The sequence below is a fragment of the Hibiscus syriacus genome, unplaced genomic scaffold (genome assembly GCF_006381635.1).
Source record: "Hibiscus syriacus cultivar Baekdansim isolate YM2019G1 unplaced genomic scaffold, ASM638163v2 tig00110328_pilon, whole genome shotgun sequence".
In the NCBI taxonomy this organism is placed as follows: domain Eukaryota; kingdom Viridiplantae; phylum Streptophyta; class Magnoliopsida; order Malvales; family Malvaceae; genus Hibiscus; species Hibiscus syriacus.
In genome coordinates, this window is record NW_024062685.1 from 5508294 (window position 1) to 5528478 (window position 20185).

A 20185-nucleotide genomic window follows, 5' to 3' on the forward strand; every position below is an offset into this window, starting at 1 on the left:
TTGTTCTTTTGCCGAATTTTGTTACATTTTCTCTCGGATAGGTCCAAGTGGATGTGGGAGCATAAAAATTGCTTAAAACAAAAGCTTTCACTTTCAATTATTTTCACATTATTTTCGATTATTTTATCATTTTTATATAATTATTTATATTTTATTAATAATCTATCAATTTAAATAAACAATTATTTGAATTTAATTATTTTAATATTTTTTATTTTTACTAAATAACTATAACTATTTAATTTTATAATTTAAAACTCATTGAGTAACTAGTGATAAAAAGAAATAATATTATTCTTAAAAGTTTAAAGGATCCAATTATATTTATAAAATGTATATATAGTTAATTTTTAAAATAAATATTATCTTACACAAATTTTAAATTAATAATAATTTTTTTAAAAAAATTACTCGAAGTGAACTTTCCACCTATGCCAGTTGGTGGATCCACACTCGAATCATGCACGCATCGATACAACGAATAATGCTTACCTTTCCCCACTGAATCAATCTTCTTCGCACTGCAGAAGTTGTCTCCTTTGTTGGCTCTCACAAAATACCATTTCAATTACTTACCTTTCCTTTTTCATTTCACTTGCGTTTCGCTTGTTTCTTTCCTGGTTTTCTACTGTGATTTTGGCAGTTCCATTTTGAAACCTCCCAATCCAGAATCTGGGTTTTCATTTACTCTCAAGAGATCATCAAACCAAACCGAACTGTCTCTGTGTTTTTTTCTTCTTCTAATTTTCTTTTTAGAACTAGAATGAAACTGAGGCTTTTGCTTGCTTTGTTCTTCTCCTTGATTTGTTAGATAATTCAGTTTCGGTGAGGATCTTCCAACAAATAGCCCAAAAAGAAGGAAAAAGTAACCTCTCCTCGAGAAATCCATCGTTCTCTTGGGAAACTAAACACTAGTTAACAGTGGGAAATTCTTCACTTTCCCAGTAGCCAAACAAATAAGGAGAAAACCCCAGTCTTCGTCTTGCCTGAGTTTCACATAGGTACGTCTGGTAGCTCCCATTGTTTTCACTTCCAAATTGTTTGCTTTATTTCGATTCAAACTTTTTTGTGGATTTTGTTTTTTTCAGTCTTCTGTTGAGAAAGATAAGCCCATGAAATTCTGTTGTTAATTATGAATGCTATATAATCCATAGCATAGTAGCTTAAAGAATGTTAGATATGGGTTTGAACAGTTGAGACATTGAAACCTTGAAAAAAAAGCTACTTTAAGTTGAATAGATTTGGATTATTGTTTCATTATTATCCCAGAATTGACAACCAAACCTTGATCGAGTCTTGCGATTTCTCTTCCAGATTCCTGCCTTTTTTTAATAATAATAATAATAATAATAATAATAATAATAATAATAATAATAATAATAATTTATTTGCTTTACTTTATGAACAAATCCAACTTATTAAGTTCATATCTTTTGTAGGTTAGAAGTTGTTCTTTACCGTCAAAGGGTAGCCGATTTTGATTCTTACTATTAAAATTCAAGTGCAAATAGTCTCAGATTTTCTTCCTTTTTTTGTCTTTGTTTGTCAGCAAAATCTACTTTTAACATATTTTATTTTTTATTTTAATATTTGTTTCAATAAAATAATTGATCTTTAATTATCTGTTTCAGTTATTGCCAGCCAGTCAGGAATGGTTTAAACATTGGATTTATAGCTCAATAATTCCTTTCCTTGAATTCCAAATATGGCCCTCAACATCACTCCATGTTGCTGCTTTATACTGTTCTCAGTCATGTCTTCTGCTGTTTTCTCGCCTTGTTCCGCCATTAACGGCGAAACCCGAGCTCTTATCGACTTCAAAAACAAGCTCAAAGATCCTTTAAACGTCTTGGATTCATGGAAAGAATCAGATTCTCCATGCACATTCTATGGAATTACTTGTGACCCTGTTTCAGGCAATGTCACGGGGATTTCACTTGCTGGGGAATCACTTTCCGGTGAAATTTCACCTTCCATTTCAATGCTTCAAAGTCTTCAAAGCCTTTCTTTGCCTCAGAACGCAATTTCTGGGGAACTTCCAGAAGAAATAAACCATTGTTCAAATCTCAGAGTTCTGAACTTGACCGGGAATAAAATGGTGGGAGTTATCCCGGTTTGGATAGGGAACTTAACTGAACTGACTTATCTCGCTTTAGCTGAAAATGATTTCTATGAGAGTGAGCTTCCGGAGAGTATCGGGAATTTGAAGAACCTGACTTACTTGTATCTTCCCAATTCCAATCTTATAGGGCAGATTCCAGAGTCCCTGTTTGAGTTGCAGGCCTTAGAGGTATTGGATGTGTCATGGAACAAGATTTCTGGGATTATCCCGAACTCGATTTCGAAACTGAAAAACCTTAACAAGATTGAGCTGTATCGCAACAATTTGACAGGGGAGTTGCCACCAGGGATAACTGATCTTCCTCTCTTGAAAGAAATCGACATCTCCTCGAATCATATGCACGGGACATTGCCGAAAGAGCTTGGAAACCTGAATTTGACTGTGTTCCAATGTTACTCCAACAACTTTTCTGGAGAGATCCCTGCAGGATTTGGAGATATGAACCATCTTATAGGGTTCTCGGTCTACCAAAACCGGTTTTCCGGTGAATTTCCTGCCAATTTGGGCCGGTTCTCACCGTTGGAAATAATCGACATATCGGAGAATCAATTTTCAGGTGAATTTCCCAGGTTCTTTTGTGAGGGAAGAAAGCTAACACTTTTACTGGCTCTTGAAAATAACTTTTCAGGACAGTTTCCGGATTCGTATGCTGAATGTAAATCACTGCTAAGGCTCAGGATCAACAAGAACCGATTTTCCGGAGAAGTTGCAGATGGACTTTGGGCACTTCCGCATGCGAACATAATTGATTTTGGTGATAATAACTTTACCGGAGGAATAGCTGCCAGCATTGGATCTTCCACCAACTTGACTCAGTTGGTTTTGCAGAACAATAGATTTTCAAGTAATCTTCCATCGGAACTTGGCAAGTTGATCAACTTAGAGAAGCTTCTTTTGAATAACAATAACTTTCCTGGAGATCTACCTGCTGAGATTGGTGCTCTGCAGCAGTTATTTTCGTTGCATCTCGAGCAAAATTCAATTACCGGATCGATACCGGTGGAACTAGGTAATTGTGTTAAGTTGGTGGACTTGAATCTTGCTGGTAATGATTTCAGTGGCATTATCCCACCAACAGTTTCATTCATGCCCTCTTTGAACTCTTTGAATCTTTCGGGAAACAAACTTACCGGTCCAATTCCGAAGAATCTCGAAAACCTGAAGCTGAGTTCCATTGATTTGTCTGATAACCAATTGTCTGGAAATGTTCCTCATGAGCTCTTGACCATCGACGGAGAGAAAGCATTTATTGGTAACGGGGGACTCTGCATTGACCAAAATACTAAAACTCGTATGAACGCCGGTACAGTGCTCAATGTTTGCAAGGAAGATCGGGACTGGAAAAGGGTATTCAGAGATAAATCAGCTTTGTACATCGTTATAGCTGTTGTTTTGTTTATTGTTCTAGCTGGACTACTGCTTCTGAGTTACAAGAAGTTCAAGCGTAGTCAAGCAGACATTGAGAACAGTATCGAAGGCGGCAACAAAGTTAGTCCGAAATGGGAAATTGCATGTTTCCACAACATGGATATCGAAGCTGAGGAAATATGTAATCTAGAGGAGCAAAATCTGATCGGAAGCGGCAGTACCGGAAGAGTTTATCGCCTGGATTTGAGGAAAAAAGGTGTTGTGGTCGCTGTGAAGCAACTGTGGAAAGGGGAAGGCCTCAAGGTTTTGGCGGCAGAGATGGGAATCTTGGGCAAAATTCGGCACCGAAACATTCTGAAGCTCTACGCATGTCTGACGAAAGGCGGATCAAGCTATTTGGTATTCGAATACATGGAAAACGGAAACGTTTATCAAGCAATCCGCCGAGTGAAAAAAGATGGGAAGCCAGAGTTGAATTGGCATCAAAGACATAAGATTGCCTTGGGAGCTGCCAAGGGAATTTCTTATCTGCACCATGATTGCTCCCCTCCTATCACTCACAGGGATATAAAATCATCCAACATTTTACTTGAAAAGGATTACGAGCCGAAAATCGCTGATTTCGGGGTCGCAAAGATTGCAGAAAAATCTCTCAAGGGATCTGAATGGAGCTGTTTTGCAGGCACCCATGGCTATATTGCTCCTGGTGAGTTTGAAAACACTTTTACCATTCTTTCGAACTTTGCATATATATATATATATATATATATTCCAACTATATATCTTATCATTCAAATACTTGGCAGAGCTTGCATATACTCTAAAAGTTACTAGGAAAAGCGATGTTTATAGTTTCGGAGTAGTGTTACTGGAACTAGTAACCGGAAGAGCAGCCATTGACGAAGAGTACGGAGAAGGACAAGATCTTGTTCACTGGGTTTTAACTCACCTCAACCGCCATGAAAATGTCATCAAAATTCTCGACAGACAAGTAGCCACCGAAACAGCCACGGTCCGAGACGACATGGTTAAAGTCTTGAAGATCGGCATCCTCTGCACTGCCAAACTTCCGAATTTGCGTCCCACCATGAGAGAGGTAGTCAAAATGCTCGTTGATGCTAAACCTGTCATTCCCGTGTCTCCGGATGACCGATCTAACGAGGATCAATAGAAGGTTTTTGTTATATATGTAAATGTATATATATAACTACGTTACTAGTAAACAAAATCGGATAGAAATATATTAAGTGTTGTGCTACAAGTTTTGGGAGGCTTTAGGTGTTGAAGAAGTTAAAAGCTTTGCTTCCAAGATATTACTTTGTTGGAATGTGACTGAAATTTTTAGGGTTTTTGTGTATAAAATGTTGTTTAGATTTCGGTTTACGGATTTTTCATACTTGGATTAAAATGATTTATTTCTCGTGAATTAAGAAATATCTAAAGGATGTTTAAACCAAAATATTTAAATCAATTAATTTTTTGAAAAAGGAAAAGCCAGTTTTTTTTTAAAAGATAACACAAACACAAAACTGTCCATGTGCAGTGCACAGAACGCACAAGCATCAATGCAGCAATAAATGGTGCAGAAACTAAAGACAAATAAAACATAAAGACAAAATTCTAGAAACTGAACAGACATTAAAAAATAAAAAGAATGAGGCATACAGCTAACTTTTCTTCAATCTTGCACAAAATCAGAAAAAGAAAAAAAACATGGCAGATCGATCATGCACACAATGTCGGTCGTGTTGAAAGAACTAAGGGGGTCAATCCATCTTCTATCTTCTATCTTCGGTCGCCTGCCTTTTCATCAGGGAGGGAGCCTCCTCAACCCAATATCTATCTTCCATCCCAAAGTTCATCCGCAGCAAGCGAGCCTCACCATGGAGAAAATCGAAACACACATGCATGTAAAGACTCGAGTCTCTTTCGTACCTCCCATGTCAAGGCACTTATTTACGATAAGTCCTGTACTGAGGAGGAGAGTTTCTCTATTATCGTACGCGTATCACCTTCAATGATAACTTCCCGAAAACTCGGATCAACAGCGAGTTGGATTGCATGCACTGCTGCCATGGCATCTGCCATGAAAGGAGAGGTAATTTTTGAACACCTTCTTCTACAGGCACCCGGAATGTGTTCCTATCTGTAATAACAACTCCTGACCATGCTTTTGTCGTGATTGTGAGAATCGGACATCAAAGTTTACCTTCACAGCTGGGGAAAGGGAGGTATCCAACTTGAAAGAAACAAACGATTAGGACCTTGGATGCTAGCATTTGCAGAATTAAATTTCAAGCAATGGGATCAAACAAAGGTAACAAAATCATTCACTCGCTTTTGTTTCCTCTCATGGTAAAGTTGAGTACGGGCAAACCATAATCCCCAAATAATTACAAAAATATCTACATGCTTTGATAAAGGATAACGAGTAAACACCCAACCCAATAATCTAATAAGTTTGCATCTGTTACAGTAGGGAGCAATGATAATTCATAGTCGACCAAATCAAACTAGATAGATGACGGTCTCTAACAATATGAATACCCGATTAACACCATCACATCGTTAATAAAAATGATTGTGTCAATATGCTTTATGTATAAATTTTGCATTGAAGGGATGCAATTTTGAATAAATTTTCACACATATAACTTAATTTTCCTTTGACAAGCACAAGTCCATGTGTGTTCTAACACAGCATTCATCGGTTGAGAAACATCCACCCCTTTAAGTAGTTGCCGATAATCTCTATGCACACTATAAACGCCCGACTTTTCACCATTCCATACGCAAAAATCTTCCTGATTGAACTACGAGATTGGAATTCCGAGAATCAAGTTGGGCTCTTCTTCATTAAACACTTACTAGCTAATTCATCCTTCCAAATTTCAGTATCGTCATCAATCAAATCTGCAACATACACTACCGAATCAGATCGATTAGATTCAACGAAGCTCGGAGGATTTATCGGGAACCAGAACTCATTCCGAGCTTAAGAAATCGCCCGAGGAATAATACTTCGTCCAGCCAAAGATGTTGGGTTGGTTAGTAGTCTTCAACCATGTTTAGTTAAAAGTGCTTTATTAAATTTCATCATATCTCGGAACCTCAAACCACCCCTTTCTTTTAACGGGCACAAAGATTCCCAATCACACCAATGAATACCTCTTGTACCCAGATTTTTTCCACCAAAATCGATCCATAATACTGATTAACTCTAAACACAAACCCTTCAGTAGCAGAAAACAATTCAATGCAGAACTGATTTAATGAAACCCTCTTTGCCACCCTAAGACAGCGCTCGAGTAAACCAGTTGTGAACCCGACTGTAAAACTTATCCTTAATGTGAGAGATCACCCTTTTTATTCCTACCCACAATTGTGGGGATGCGCAAATATTTTTTTTGGTTTGAAGTATTTGAGACATCGAGGATACAACACACATTACTCCTGTTTTTCTCTATGACGTTTGAACTGAAAAAACACATGATTTATGAAAATTTATTACTTGAACAGAACTGTCGCCATAAATGTACAAAATCTCCTTAATTCTTGAAGTCATGCTTGCAGTAGCCTCCCAAAAAATGAGACAATCGTCTGCAAACAACAATGAGAAATCCTTGGTGCATATCTATTTCGCTTCACTCATTTGAAGTCCCCCAAAGCACCAGCTTGGCGAAATAGTGAAGACAAATCCTCGCTACATGTAAGAAACAAATACGAACTAAGAACATCACCTTAGCGAAGACCCCGCTGAGTTTTAAAACTCTTGCCCGCAAATCCATTAAGAATAACCAAATATGAAAGCGAGCTCACGCACCTTTTGAGATAATCAATCCATCTAGCTACAATTCTCATTTTCTCTATAGTAACCCAAAGGAAAGGCCACTTTACTCTATCGTAAACTTTGCTCATGTCAAGTTTTAAAGCGAAATATCCGTTACGGCTTGTTCTCTTCATTTGAAAAGAGTAAAACATCTCAAAAGCGGTGATAACATTGTCTGTGATCAATCTTCCTAGGACAAACACACTATGTGCCCGATCAATACATAAATGTAGGTGATCTTGCATTCTGTGGACAAACATCTTTGAAACAATTTTGAATGACATTGCAAAGGCTAATGGTGTGAAATTGACTCATCCTTTTTGGTTCAGCTATTTTGGAAATAAGAACGATATGAGTATGATATATCTCCAGTATATCATACGATCCTAAATGAAATTGATAATACATGACTATTTCATGACCTATTAAGTGCCAAAATCTTTGGTAAAATAAAGTCCCAAGCTTGTCCCCTCCTGAAGCTTTCAAAGGGCTCATGACTTTGAATGTACAAGTAAGTAAGTAACGTCCTCATACGAAAACTCATGCAGCAACTCATCATTAATACCTAATGGAATGCAATTTTCTATCCCTTCTAAGACTCTGTTATTTACTATCGGCATGGACAATTTGGAAATAACCTTTGCCAAATTACTAATACATACTTCACCCTTAACACCACCACCGTCATCATCTTCAAGTGACCATCTTTTTCAGACGTTTTCGAATTGATGCATATATATGAAAAAAGTTCGTGTTATTATCGTTAAATTTAAGCCAATTAACCCAAGTTCGTTCCTCCCAATATAACTTATCATTATCTGCTTCTAAGTTCAGCCTGAGTTTTGCGTCAACAATATCGCATAGCACCTCATCCGTTGATACTAGCTCAAGAAGATCCATTAGACTCTTTTGGAGATCCAAAGCTGTCAACCATTTTAAACGACAGACATTATTAAACCACTTATCTAGATCACTGCAAACATAATGGATTTTTATAGAACCAACCCATCAGCCTCTTTCCATAAAAATCTCACTTCCCCTTCACAAGAGTCCTATAGTAACCAAGAAGCCTCAAACTTAAAGCGTCATATTCAGATAATGGTAGAAGTTGTAATCATATTTAAAAGAAGGGGCTAATTTTAACACCCTAAATCCGATTGGGCCTAAAGTGCCACATTGGGTTACTAAGTCAACCCCCTGATTTTTAAAACCTATCCATTTTTTCAAACTTAATGAATGATATCATAAATAAAACATAAATAACTGTTATAAAAAATATTTTATAAAACAGAGCTCCATGACACATAATTTAAAACAAAATAATACATCTTGAGGTTTACAACTCTAATACAAAAGTAAGGTTCTATGAATACACATGCCCACTAAAGCTACAATACATTATTTTTTCAGAGATGCTAGAAGTCCTGCTGCAACGGAGCTCCACGAACTGCCCAAGCTACTGACCTACCAATGGAAAACATCTGACGGCTGAGCTTACAAAGCCGAACAATATAATATCTAATCTAGAGCAACATTAAGAATTTCATAAACACAAGAATACTAAAGACATGGTACTAAACAGTAGGTACATGCATGATCATGATCAAGTGCTACCTATTTAAAGTTTTATTGTTATATCACTGAAGTAGGGGTCTCATATTTCCCTTAATCCTCTGCTAAGGGCCTCGCCATGAGTACACCACTAAAAGGTCTCTAACCCTAATGAATGTAACTACTAGGCATTATCTAATTGCGACATTGATACTCATGTACATTATTTGAATGCAAACCTAATTGTACTGTGTATTATCTGAATTCACCCTGACTAGTATCTAGTTTCACATAGCCTTCAGACACTAGTTACTAAGGGAACCCGGTGTCACATAGAATCGGTGTAATTTTCACTAAACTGTTGAATAATCTCCTGGTCTCACATAGCCTTCAATTAGATCATTGAAGGGAAACCAGTGTCATATAGCATCAGTACAATTCTCGGCTAACTGAAGTATTGGCTCGGTCTCACATAGCCTTCAAGCCAAGCTTTAAGATATTTGTTGTACTGGACTGATGCAACTATACATGTATGACTGAGGGCCCTAAGCTCGCATGACACTGACATCTCTAACCCACTACTTGCGAATGTTCGGGCCTTGTGCCCTATTTAGCCCCTGAAGTGCCTTGCCCAATGACAATGCCCCACTAGGGCAACTAAGGTAACCTGACTATATCCTAGCAAAACTGGGCTTACTAAAGTGAAGTCATCCTCTCATTAACTGTTATCTCACTCATTCTCTCAACTAGAACATTATGCGAAGGCTTATAGTATGTTACTATAGTTATTTATTAAACTTTTCTATTCGTTATTTAAGAGTGCTTTAGTCACTTTATCTCAAAAGAAGTCTCTACGTGTTTTGTGATTCAACGACAATTACTGAGTTTGCTGATCACTGGATGTATTATCCGCTAGCCCGATACCTGACTCATGTTCAACTCTGAGTAGCGAAGCTCTAGTCGTTCTTATCGTCCCTCCCTTTAATGCACCTTGAATTGAAGGAACGACTTACACTTCCTGGGTATTAGTACATCCCCTGTAACGATCCTTGTTCTTAATTATTTGTATATGTGCTCAACTGAAGATATTTCGACGTATTTCGCTCAGTATGGTTACATCTGTCGTACCCCACTCCTTAGAGTGTTTCTATGTATTTTTTGGTCATTTAAGTCCCCCACGGACTAAGTCTTACTATTGCAAATTGTCCTTTGCTCTTACGGGCCTTAACTGGGTTAAATCTAACATCAATACTCTACTTGCAGTATTGATACCTCAAGGTCAAGTATCGATATCGATACCCATGTAAGTATCGATACCAAAAATGCATTCTGTTTCTGAAAAATAGGCCCAATATCAATACTGTTACCCTGAGTATCGATATTGTAGGGATAGTATCGATACTCTCCCTGGCAGTATCAACACTCCCTTCCTGAAATCCCTAATTTTTGCTCTAATTCATCTAGTATTGTTACTGTTCATCCCAATATCGATATTAAACCCCAAAATGTTTTATTTAGGCTTTGAAAACACCCAAAAATATCCTAAATGACATGGTTTCGTTTCTAATCTTGCACTGAAGCTTTAGAAGGTTATTTAAGGACTTAAGGCAACATAAAAACACATTCTTTACATCTAAAACATCATTAAATCTTGAAATCAAGTTTAAACCATAATATACTCAACTACACAAATCTTCTTAAATCTTTATATTTAAGAAAGCCTTAACACTCCAAAGGATTAGAAATATACTACTTTGGTGTTTGAATCCCGAAATAAAGCTCCTTGCTTAGCCACACTCCTTTATTTTATGATTTGGTTGATTTCTCACTTTTTTTCACTAACCAACAAAGACGCAAGGATTTCTTAGCATACCAAAGGTTGTCGGATGTGTTTGAAATAGAATAGAAGCCAAAAGAAGTAGGGAAAGATGTTCTTACCAGCATTTGGAGCTATGGAGATTTGGAGAGGGAAGAAGAAGACAAAGGAAGAAGATGAAGAGAAAATGGGGCACAACCCACGCTCAAACTCAAAATAAAAACCCAATATCAGCTTTGAAAATTATCAATTTGCTTTTCACACTCCCAAGTGAACCAAGGGCCTATAAAACCAATATATGAAAGGCCACATTCATCAATAACATCACATAACGTCGTTATTTGGCGCTCGTTGCGAACAAGATCTTCTTTCTCGAAGAAAAACATTATTTTATTAAAGTCTCCAATCATGAGTCACAGAATATCAAGATCATCATTCAATCTTCGTAATGAATCTCACAATTCATACTATGAGCCTCCTCCAAAGCACCATAGAACCCAATGCATATTTAAATAAATTAATTATACTTAAATATTTAAGGATAAAATTATTTATTTTTTTTTAAATGTATAGGGATTAAAATTTCTACTATTAAAATAAATTTTGTTATAATATACACACTTATAGTGGACTTTAACCAAGTTATGTTAATATCTTTTGCATTATATCATATTCTAATATTGTTCCCGATATAAGTAAATTAAAGCTGATTATCTTAATTTTCATTATATAATATTTTAATCATTTTTCGATACAAGTGAATTACATTATATATATGTCTTTTTCAAAATTTAACTTCATTCATAACAAAAGCCAATATTATAATGAGCTTATTAATTAAAATAGTGTAGTCAAGAAAAAACAATTATATCAAGACAATGAAAATAGATTGTTGCAAAACAATGTATTAACACTGTTTGTAAAATATTAAATAAAATAGTCAACCAGAAAGATAATAGTGTCATGGTATTAACTACTGCCTTAGAAGCAAGTTTATCCTGATGTTTGTACTACGGTGGACAAATGACCCCTAAGGTTAGCACAGTTGTAACACCCATAACCTGTTTACGTCTCGAAATATGAGTTAAAGATGTTATATCAACTTTACAAACATTTGTCAAACTTAAATACTTAAAATTTTGTTTCATTTTTAAAACATCCCTATTTCAATTTTAAATTTATTTCATTAATCGCATAAAACTATAAAATAATATTTAATCATTGAAAATGGATCCGATTTTAGACAACAATTAGACAGTTTGGTGATGTTCATAAACTATTTAAAACTGCATAAACACTGCTAAATTTTCAAACCAATTATAACATAATAATATATTATATATATTCTATTCATTCATAAATACAAATATAACTAAACTAAACTAAACAAAATAATATTATCCTAGTTTACTATTACAAGTCATTTAAACCAAATCCGACAACAAACTCATAACATAAATATACATGCCACTAATAGTCAAAAATAAAATCAGAGATGTTTTACTTATACTGGAAGTACAAATGATATCTAAAAAGATGCTAGGGAGGCTCCTTATTGCTTGTCCTTATCTCCATCAGAACCTACATATGAAAATTAGCATGCGATAAGTATAACTTAGTGAGGCAGTAATAAGATAAGGTGACATAAAAACATAAATCATAAATATGATAAAACATTAAACTTTCAAATCGATTTATTCAAGCCAATTTCTTCATTGTAAACCTTAAAATTAATATAATCTCATGATTTTATCCAAATCATAATAAACATTATCAGATAAAATATTCATATTATAACTCCTGCCAATTTTACATATTTCATAACTTTCATACTTCATTTTTCATATCACAATGCATATTTAAGAGAATACAAGCTACGTGAGTAGAACTGTAACACCTTTATCTTGTATGATGTCCCATATACGAGGTAGAAGTGTCACATCAAACGCATAATACATATACTGTTTAAAAGTTAGTAAAATTTTGTTTCATTTAAAATCGACATTTAAAATAATTGAAATATCATTTTAAAAAGATATAATATAAAATATTTAAAATACTATTCATTCATCGTATAATAAAAAGAGTTCAAATATATTCGAATAAGAGCATCAAAATAAAAATACATACATGCCAACTATGAATATCAAAAACATCAGAAAGATGTCATACTAATTCTAGATGTCTGAACTGGTTTGCCAAAAGGTAGGATATCCTGCCTAGCTATTAGAGTATGCCCAAAGATCAATCATATGATGATTGCAATGATACATTTTATTTTCCGATTTTATTGAATAAAGGTATTGTCGCTATTATTTTCAGTTATATATATGTGTTTAACATAAAAATGAAGATAATAAAGTTCATATAATAACATAATTGTTATTATTAAAAGATCCCTAGTCAAGTATTATTATGGGCATGGACAATAATAATAAGCTTAAGACTAACATGTTATTGATTGATGACAACGGGTTGTCATTGACATAGAGATGTCATAATTGGTTCATGATTATATTATTAGAGAATAATGTATTGGATTGACCTACCATGAGCATATGTCTTGGATTATTATGTGACAGTCATAACATTGCTCATGGTGATGACTATATGTATGACCCTCAGATTTAAGATCAATACTATCCCAACATATATTGTAGTATGTTTTGATACAGTTAAACAAACTCAGTAACTGTTGCTCTATAAAGATTGTTATTGAATATATCTCGATATATGTAGTGGGTGTGTATAATTAAGATAGGATTTGTCATTCCTACATAATAGGAAATATATCACATGCCACTTGATTGAGTGAGACTAGAAATGCATGGTCATGCTCGAATAAGTTGATATGAGATATCACAAATTATTCGTTAATTAAAGTCTACTCTAGATATCAAGAAACAATAGATGGACTATACAAGTGTGACTATTCCAAGACTTGTGCCTACTCTAGATATAAAGGACAAAAAGATGTAATATATAAAAGAGTTAATCACAAAAATGATATGTCGAATCATATTTTCTTGTAACTTAGGTGATAATGATATTTTCTTGTAACTTAGGTGATAATCATATTTTCTTGTAACTTAGGTGATAATGATATTGCTAGGTGTCACTCATTGTATGTAATATTAGAATTGTTCTAATAATTACTGTTAAAGTTACAAGAACCTATATGGTCACACCCTAAGATTGAAATGAGCAAATATGTACAATTTGTTGTACGTTACTAAAATATATCTAGACTTAATGTATGTTTTATATACATATGCTTTAATAATCCCGAATATTTAATTTAATTTACTTAAATAAAGATTTAATTAATTTAAAATAATAAAATCCCTAATATGTTAGGGTAACTTGGATATAAAAGGAGGTATAAGGTCTAGCAACAATTTTTACACATTATCTTCAGTCATTTTTCTCAAAATAGTTTTTTTAGAAAAACAAATATTGCTCTCAATCGGGTGAACTGAGTAGAGGCTGAGGCGTGGTTTCGTGGAGGCTTACGATTCGAATCGATCGACGCCACCATTAGTCGATATTGTCTTTGTTGTTTTTCAAGGAACCTGCTGTAAGTATTCGCATCATTTCCTCCCGATTTCAGTTTATCGTATTTGGATTGTTGGTGAGACCGTCGAATTTTTATTTTCGTTGCGCCATGGGGTGAGCCGACGGTCCCAACAGTGGTATCAGAGCCATTTATACGATCTAAATTCGGGTTAAATTCTTGGTTGATGCGATATGTATGATATGCATGTTATAGTTTTATCATTTTCGGTGAATATGTATGATTTTATTGTTCGATTCGATAACCGCAACGATTAATATGTTATTTTGTTAATATGTTTTTACAATCTGTGTGTTGCTACAAGGATTTTATGAAATCTATATGTCAATTGTTGACATGATGATCTGTGGGTATGCGATAGCATATTACGTTTGGTAGTGGAACAATGGTTGTTCTGATGTAGAAAACTTTCGGGATTGAAAATTCCAAAAACACAATTTTGTTGATAAGTATTATAAGATCTCCCCTTGACCCTTTATCAATAGTATAGATTGTAGGATCATATTAATCTTTTAACAAAGCCGTAACAACTTGTATATATATGATATATTTGTTTTGCACGGTGTTTGACATTCATGGTTATAGCCCTTGTTCAATTTACAATGGTTGAATTTGAAATACGACCTGTGAGCCGTGCATTTCTATATCCCAGTTGTATTTATCTTCTCATCTTACTCCCTCGTATGTAAAACAAGTTTCTTTTAAAATTGTAATCCTATGAAAATTCACAAGCAGCAGAAGAACGGATTGAACTAAAGGCGAGAAGATACCTAGAGAGCAGTATTAGGTTTTAAGGTTTTGGTTCTCTCATTTGCTTGGGATGGGCCACCTTAGTTATTGTTTTTGGGCTATAACCATTGCATCTTATTTATTGTTATATCTGTTACGTATGCAATGCATCAAATGATAAAATAAGAATGAATATTGATGAGATCAATAAGAGCCTAATATTAAAACAAACAATGATGAGATAATTACACAAATCCCTCTTTATAATACAAGTTAACTTAACCGTCCAATATTTACCCTCGTTAAGGCTTCGATCGATATTGTGTGGGCTTTGCCAAAGCATTGGCACATAAATCTATCTTGGTTTAAAGTGAAAAATAAGCAAGTGATATTCACCGGTTGAGATATTGGTAATAACTTAGCTAGGTTATTCTAATAGGATTAGAAACTTAGAGGCTAAGTATTTGGATAAATCATGAGATGACTTGAACAAGAGTTGTTCACTAAAAGGAGGAGTTACATGAGATGTAACTAGTAAAGTGTTACTTACCTAAATTATCACTATCCTAAAAGAAAAGCCAAAGCTGATTTAGGAAATTGATGAATTATGGATCCTCACCTTCTAGAAAAATTTTTGTTTAATTCTTCCGAAATTAAAACGGGAGGGTTTTAATTTTTGAATAAAATAGTGGGAGTAATTTGTAAATAAAGACATGTTTATAAATTTTTCGGTAAATTTACTTACTTTAATATTTCCATTGTTGTAGATTTAATGGAAAACAACACTTTATCACTGCGATCACTCCTTGAGAAGGAGAAGCTTAATGGCATAAACTTCCTTTACTGATTTCGTAATTTGAGAATTGTTCTCAAACAGGAAATGAAGGAATATGTCATTGAAGAACATGTTCCTGATGAATCGAAAGCTAATGCTTCTAGAGCTGACAAAGACAAATTTAAGAAACATATGGATGATATGTTAGACGTTGGATGTCTAATGCTTGCCACCATGACTCCCAAGCTTCAGAAGCAACACGAGGACATGGTTCCATATGAGATGATTCAAAATCTCAAGGAAATATATGAAGGGCAAGCACGTCAAGAGAGGTATGAGACCTCTAAAGCTCTATTTCAATGCAAAATGGCAGAGGGATATCCAGTAGGAGCTCATGTCATCAAGATGATGGGCTACATCCAAATGTTGGAAAGTTAGGATTTCCTCTCAAAGATAAATTGGCTACCGATATTATCCTGCAATCATTCTCCTCCAGGTGAAGTGGCAGAACTTATGCATAAGGAATTTGATCTGGCAGCCTAGATATTATGTTCTTTGATTTATATATTATAAAAAAAAATAGATGATTGTTCATCTCAACATATTAACTATCACCAATTTAGATCTTTAAAAAAAATTTAACGTATGAATTTAACGGTTTCAACATTCTACCGTTCAATAGTTTAATGGTTATAAATATGTTATCAACCTTACACATAATGCAATTCCACCGAGAGAGAAACGTATTATAACCTAAACATACATAATGGAGTAAATAATATAATTATTTTAATACATTAACAGTTTGTAACCATGCATTTTAATGCATTGCAATAAAGTTAATTGGTTTATGTATATGCAAGGAATCGTACCAACTGTTTCCATTCCATTCATATGCATTAATCTCATGCATTAAATATAAAATAGCTTCCTTCACCAAAATAATATATATGTTTTGGGTTTTTTCACATCAAACCATTGTAAAGTATAATCAACGAGATCATAACAACTTAAGAAACCATGACTTGTATTTAATGCCATAAGTTATAAATATCTTTTCAAAAATCAAACCTCATGCATTTGATTTTAATCAAATGTTTCATTATTCATGATTCTTCACTAATCTCATAAATCATAACAACCACATAAATAATGACAAAATGAACAGTTTATTGTGCAATCCTTAATGCTTATAAATAAACATTAATCATCATGTATTTAAAAACTTAAAAACAACACAATATTGTATAACGCCTTATTCTTATTCTTTTTTTTTCATTAACATAAGGGAAATAAAAAATTAAGTATTATAAACCACCTTAACATTTGGTTTTCTAATAACGCATTTACATTTGGATTTTCATTTAACACATTCTAAATGAGCATATTATAAATGAATATCACACAATTTCTAATCAATTATAATTCTCATCAATGATGGTTAATCATAAAATTTCTTCATCAATATATAATTTAATAACTTCAAAAATCTTTTTTAAACTTCATTTATCAACATAAAAAGCCATGAACGTTTTAAACTTTCTTCATCAACATGAAAGCTATAATCATATTATTAATGGCATGCAATAACTATAGCTAGCATTAAACACTTCGAATAATTTAGATGTACTGTTACTAACCTTTGGGATTTTACCATTTTGAAAAGCATGATGAATTACAGCATTGCAACATAAAAGCACGATCTTATGTAGCACCATTTAAATTCGATTTTGCAAAGTTATCCTACCTCTTGTGAGAATCATGTTTTAACCACAATAAGATGAATTGGCTTCTAAATTGTTGAAAAATAAATTGCTGCAAAATAAGGCATTAACTGGAAAATATTAAATAAAATGGTCAATCAGAATTATTATCGTGTTGTGACATTAACCACTGTCTTAAAAGTGAATTCACCCTGATGTGTGTAATCGCTACAATGGACGAATGCCAACCAAGTTAGCACGGCTCTCCAAATTCTGTACACACGAAAGATGGGGTGAACTTTGGTGGTACTGCTCTTCTCTCTACTCAAAACAACACTCTAGAAAAAATTCCAAAGAGTGTTTCAAAGAAAAAGCAATTGCTTTTTGAATGATATGAAATGAGTAAATTTGCCAACTATTTATAACTTAAATAGTGAGGGTAAAATCTTTATTCCCAAAATACAATTTAAATTTATTTTTTTTAATTATAATGGAGGCTGTAGACATTAATTTTTTCATAAATATAATAATAATAATTATTAATATAATATATTATTATTATTATTATTTATTATTAAATATATATATATATTAAAAATTACATCATAGGCCCAATAATCCCAAAGCCCAACAAGCCCAATAATGGAACCCTAAACCATATTAGGGTTTGTGCCTCATACCAGCAGCCGCCATTGATCACAGCCGTTGGATCTGGTAAGATCCAACGGCCCAAAAGGGTTTATATCATTCATGCTAGGGTTTCTAACCCTAACGCCACCGCCGCTCCAAGAGTTTCCAGAACGACCATGCTGCCGCCTCTGATGCCAGCTGTTCCAACCAGCCATTGCCGACACTCAGCCACCTTCCACCGCCTCGCCAGAATACTCCAAAAACGCCACGACGCCTTCCACACGTCAAAGCTATAGGGTGAGTCACCACATAGTTCGGTGACTCACCGAACTTTACCTTTGTGACCTGTCCAAGGTGAGCCTCGGGGATGGCTATAAAGCCACTGAACTTGCAAGAATGAGAGAGGGGAGCGACAGAGAGGAAGAGAAAAGACAAAAACAAAAGCCACCACCAACAAGCAACCAACGACAAATATCAACAACAGAAAGGAAAAACAGAGGAGATAAGACTTACCCAGAAAACTACGCAATCATCGGAGCTTCACAGCGGCGTTGAAAAATCGAAACATCTAAGGTAAATAACCTTAGATCTACATCGATCAAAGGGGATTTAGGGGAAAAAGAGGTCGGATTTGGCTTTTAGAGGTTGAGATCTCTATTTTAGGTAAGTTTGGGATTTCTCGGCCACCGTGAACGGTGGCCGACGATGGTGGTAAATGCCGGAATACGGTGGCCGGTCGAAACTGTTTTCTCTCCGGCGTGGGAAATGAAGAGAGATGGTAGAGAGTTTTTCATTTCTCTCAGTTAGAGAGAGAATGAAAAAAATAAAAATGAAGAAGGATGGCCCAAAGGGGTCAGTTCAAGGGTTTATATACCCCTCTCCAAACGGTGTCGTTTTGGGGAGGGGTGTATCTATAATTTTGAGAATCCACAAATACAACTCATGGTCCCTTTTGATTTACAACTTTGCATTATAGTCATTAAAATCGAATTTATAAGTATTCTAATTAGGTCTTCTAATTTTATTTTATTTTATTTTAGTCCTAGCCCATATATTTATATATTTAGGTAAATACCCTATTTAATCCCTTATAATTTTAATAATTTTTATTTTGATCCCGAATTAATTTTTATAACTAAATTACAGTATTAATATTTATATTTTATGATATTATTAATTATGTTCATTAATTTTGATCTTTTATAAATTAATCACTAATTTTTATAATTTTTAATGTTGAATATGAATTTTATGTATTTATGAATATGATTTAATTGTTTTAATTTAAATTATTTTTATTTTAATACTTTCCCAAATTTGTTTTCAATTAACTATTCATAAAAGATTAATTCACTGTTAATGTTTCATTTTCCTTAATTATTTATAATCTTGATGTTTGTATCTTTGACTTTATTTTTTCCTTACTTTAATTTTCTTTGCATTTATTTATAATTGATATCTTAAATTTACTTTCCATTTCATCCATTTTAATTATAATAGACATTAATACTATTTGATTTTATTATATAACTATTTCTTTTAGTATTTATTCTATTCATTTACAAAGATTGCTTATATATGGTATTTTATTATTAATATAACGTTAAGTGTGTTTAGATTGTAGTTTTAATTTTATTTATTTTATTTCATTACTTATTTGTAATATTATTATTACTTTTAATATATTTTAATTATTACTTTAATTATTATTTTATTATTATTTTTTCTTAGCCTTATATATATATATATATATATATATATATATATATATATATATATATATTTGTTTAAATAATAATATTTACTTATTTTTAATATTAAAGAAAATGACTGTCTTAAAGCACCTATAAGTCCGTTTTCTGATACTTTTTATCCTATAAAATATATATTAATTTTTAAAGAAATATTTTAATATTTATTTATTTTTTAATATAGAAGAAAAGAGTTGTCTTAAAGCACCTAGAATCCCTTTTCTGATATTTCTAAATAAATAAATATCTTATTTATATTTAAATTAATATATTTTCATAAAATTATAAATTTGAAATAACAATATTATAAAATAAATATATCTTTGATTCTTTAAAT

General features: G+C 33.5%; 1 protein-coding gene across 2 annotated transcripts; it reads left to right on the forward strand.

Moving 5' to 3' along the window:
• The first annotated feature begins 541 nt into the window (after positions 1-541).
• Positions 542-19893, forward strand: LOC120118538 (receptor protein-tyrosine kinase CEPR2-like). 2 transcript variants are annotated; one of them, XM_039138563.1, is made up of 4 exons: positions 542-1001; positions 1632-4196; positions 4297-4677; positions 19831-19893. In XM_039138563.1, exons 2-3 carry the CDS (start codon positions 1706-1708, stop codon positions 4659-4661), a joined length of 2856 nt encoding a protein of 951 aa, XP_038994494.1. In that variant the 5' UTR covers positions 542-1001; positions 1632-1705; the 3' UTR covers positions 4662-4677; positions 19831-19893. The 2 variants fall into 2 exon arrangements, with proteins under 2 accessions (XP_038994494.1, XP_038994493.1); XM_039138562.1 differs by lacking the exon at positions 19831-19893 and having other exon boundaries at positions 4297-4842.
• The last annotated feature ends 292 nt before the right edge of the window (positions 19894-20185 follow it).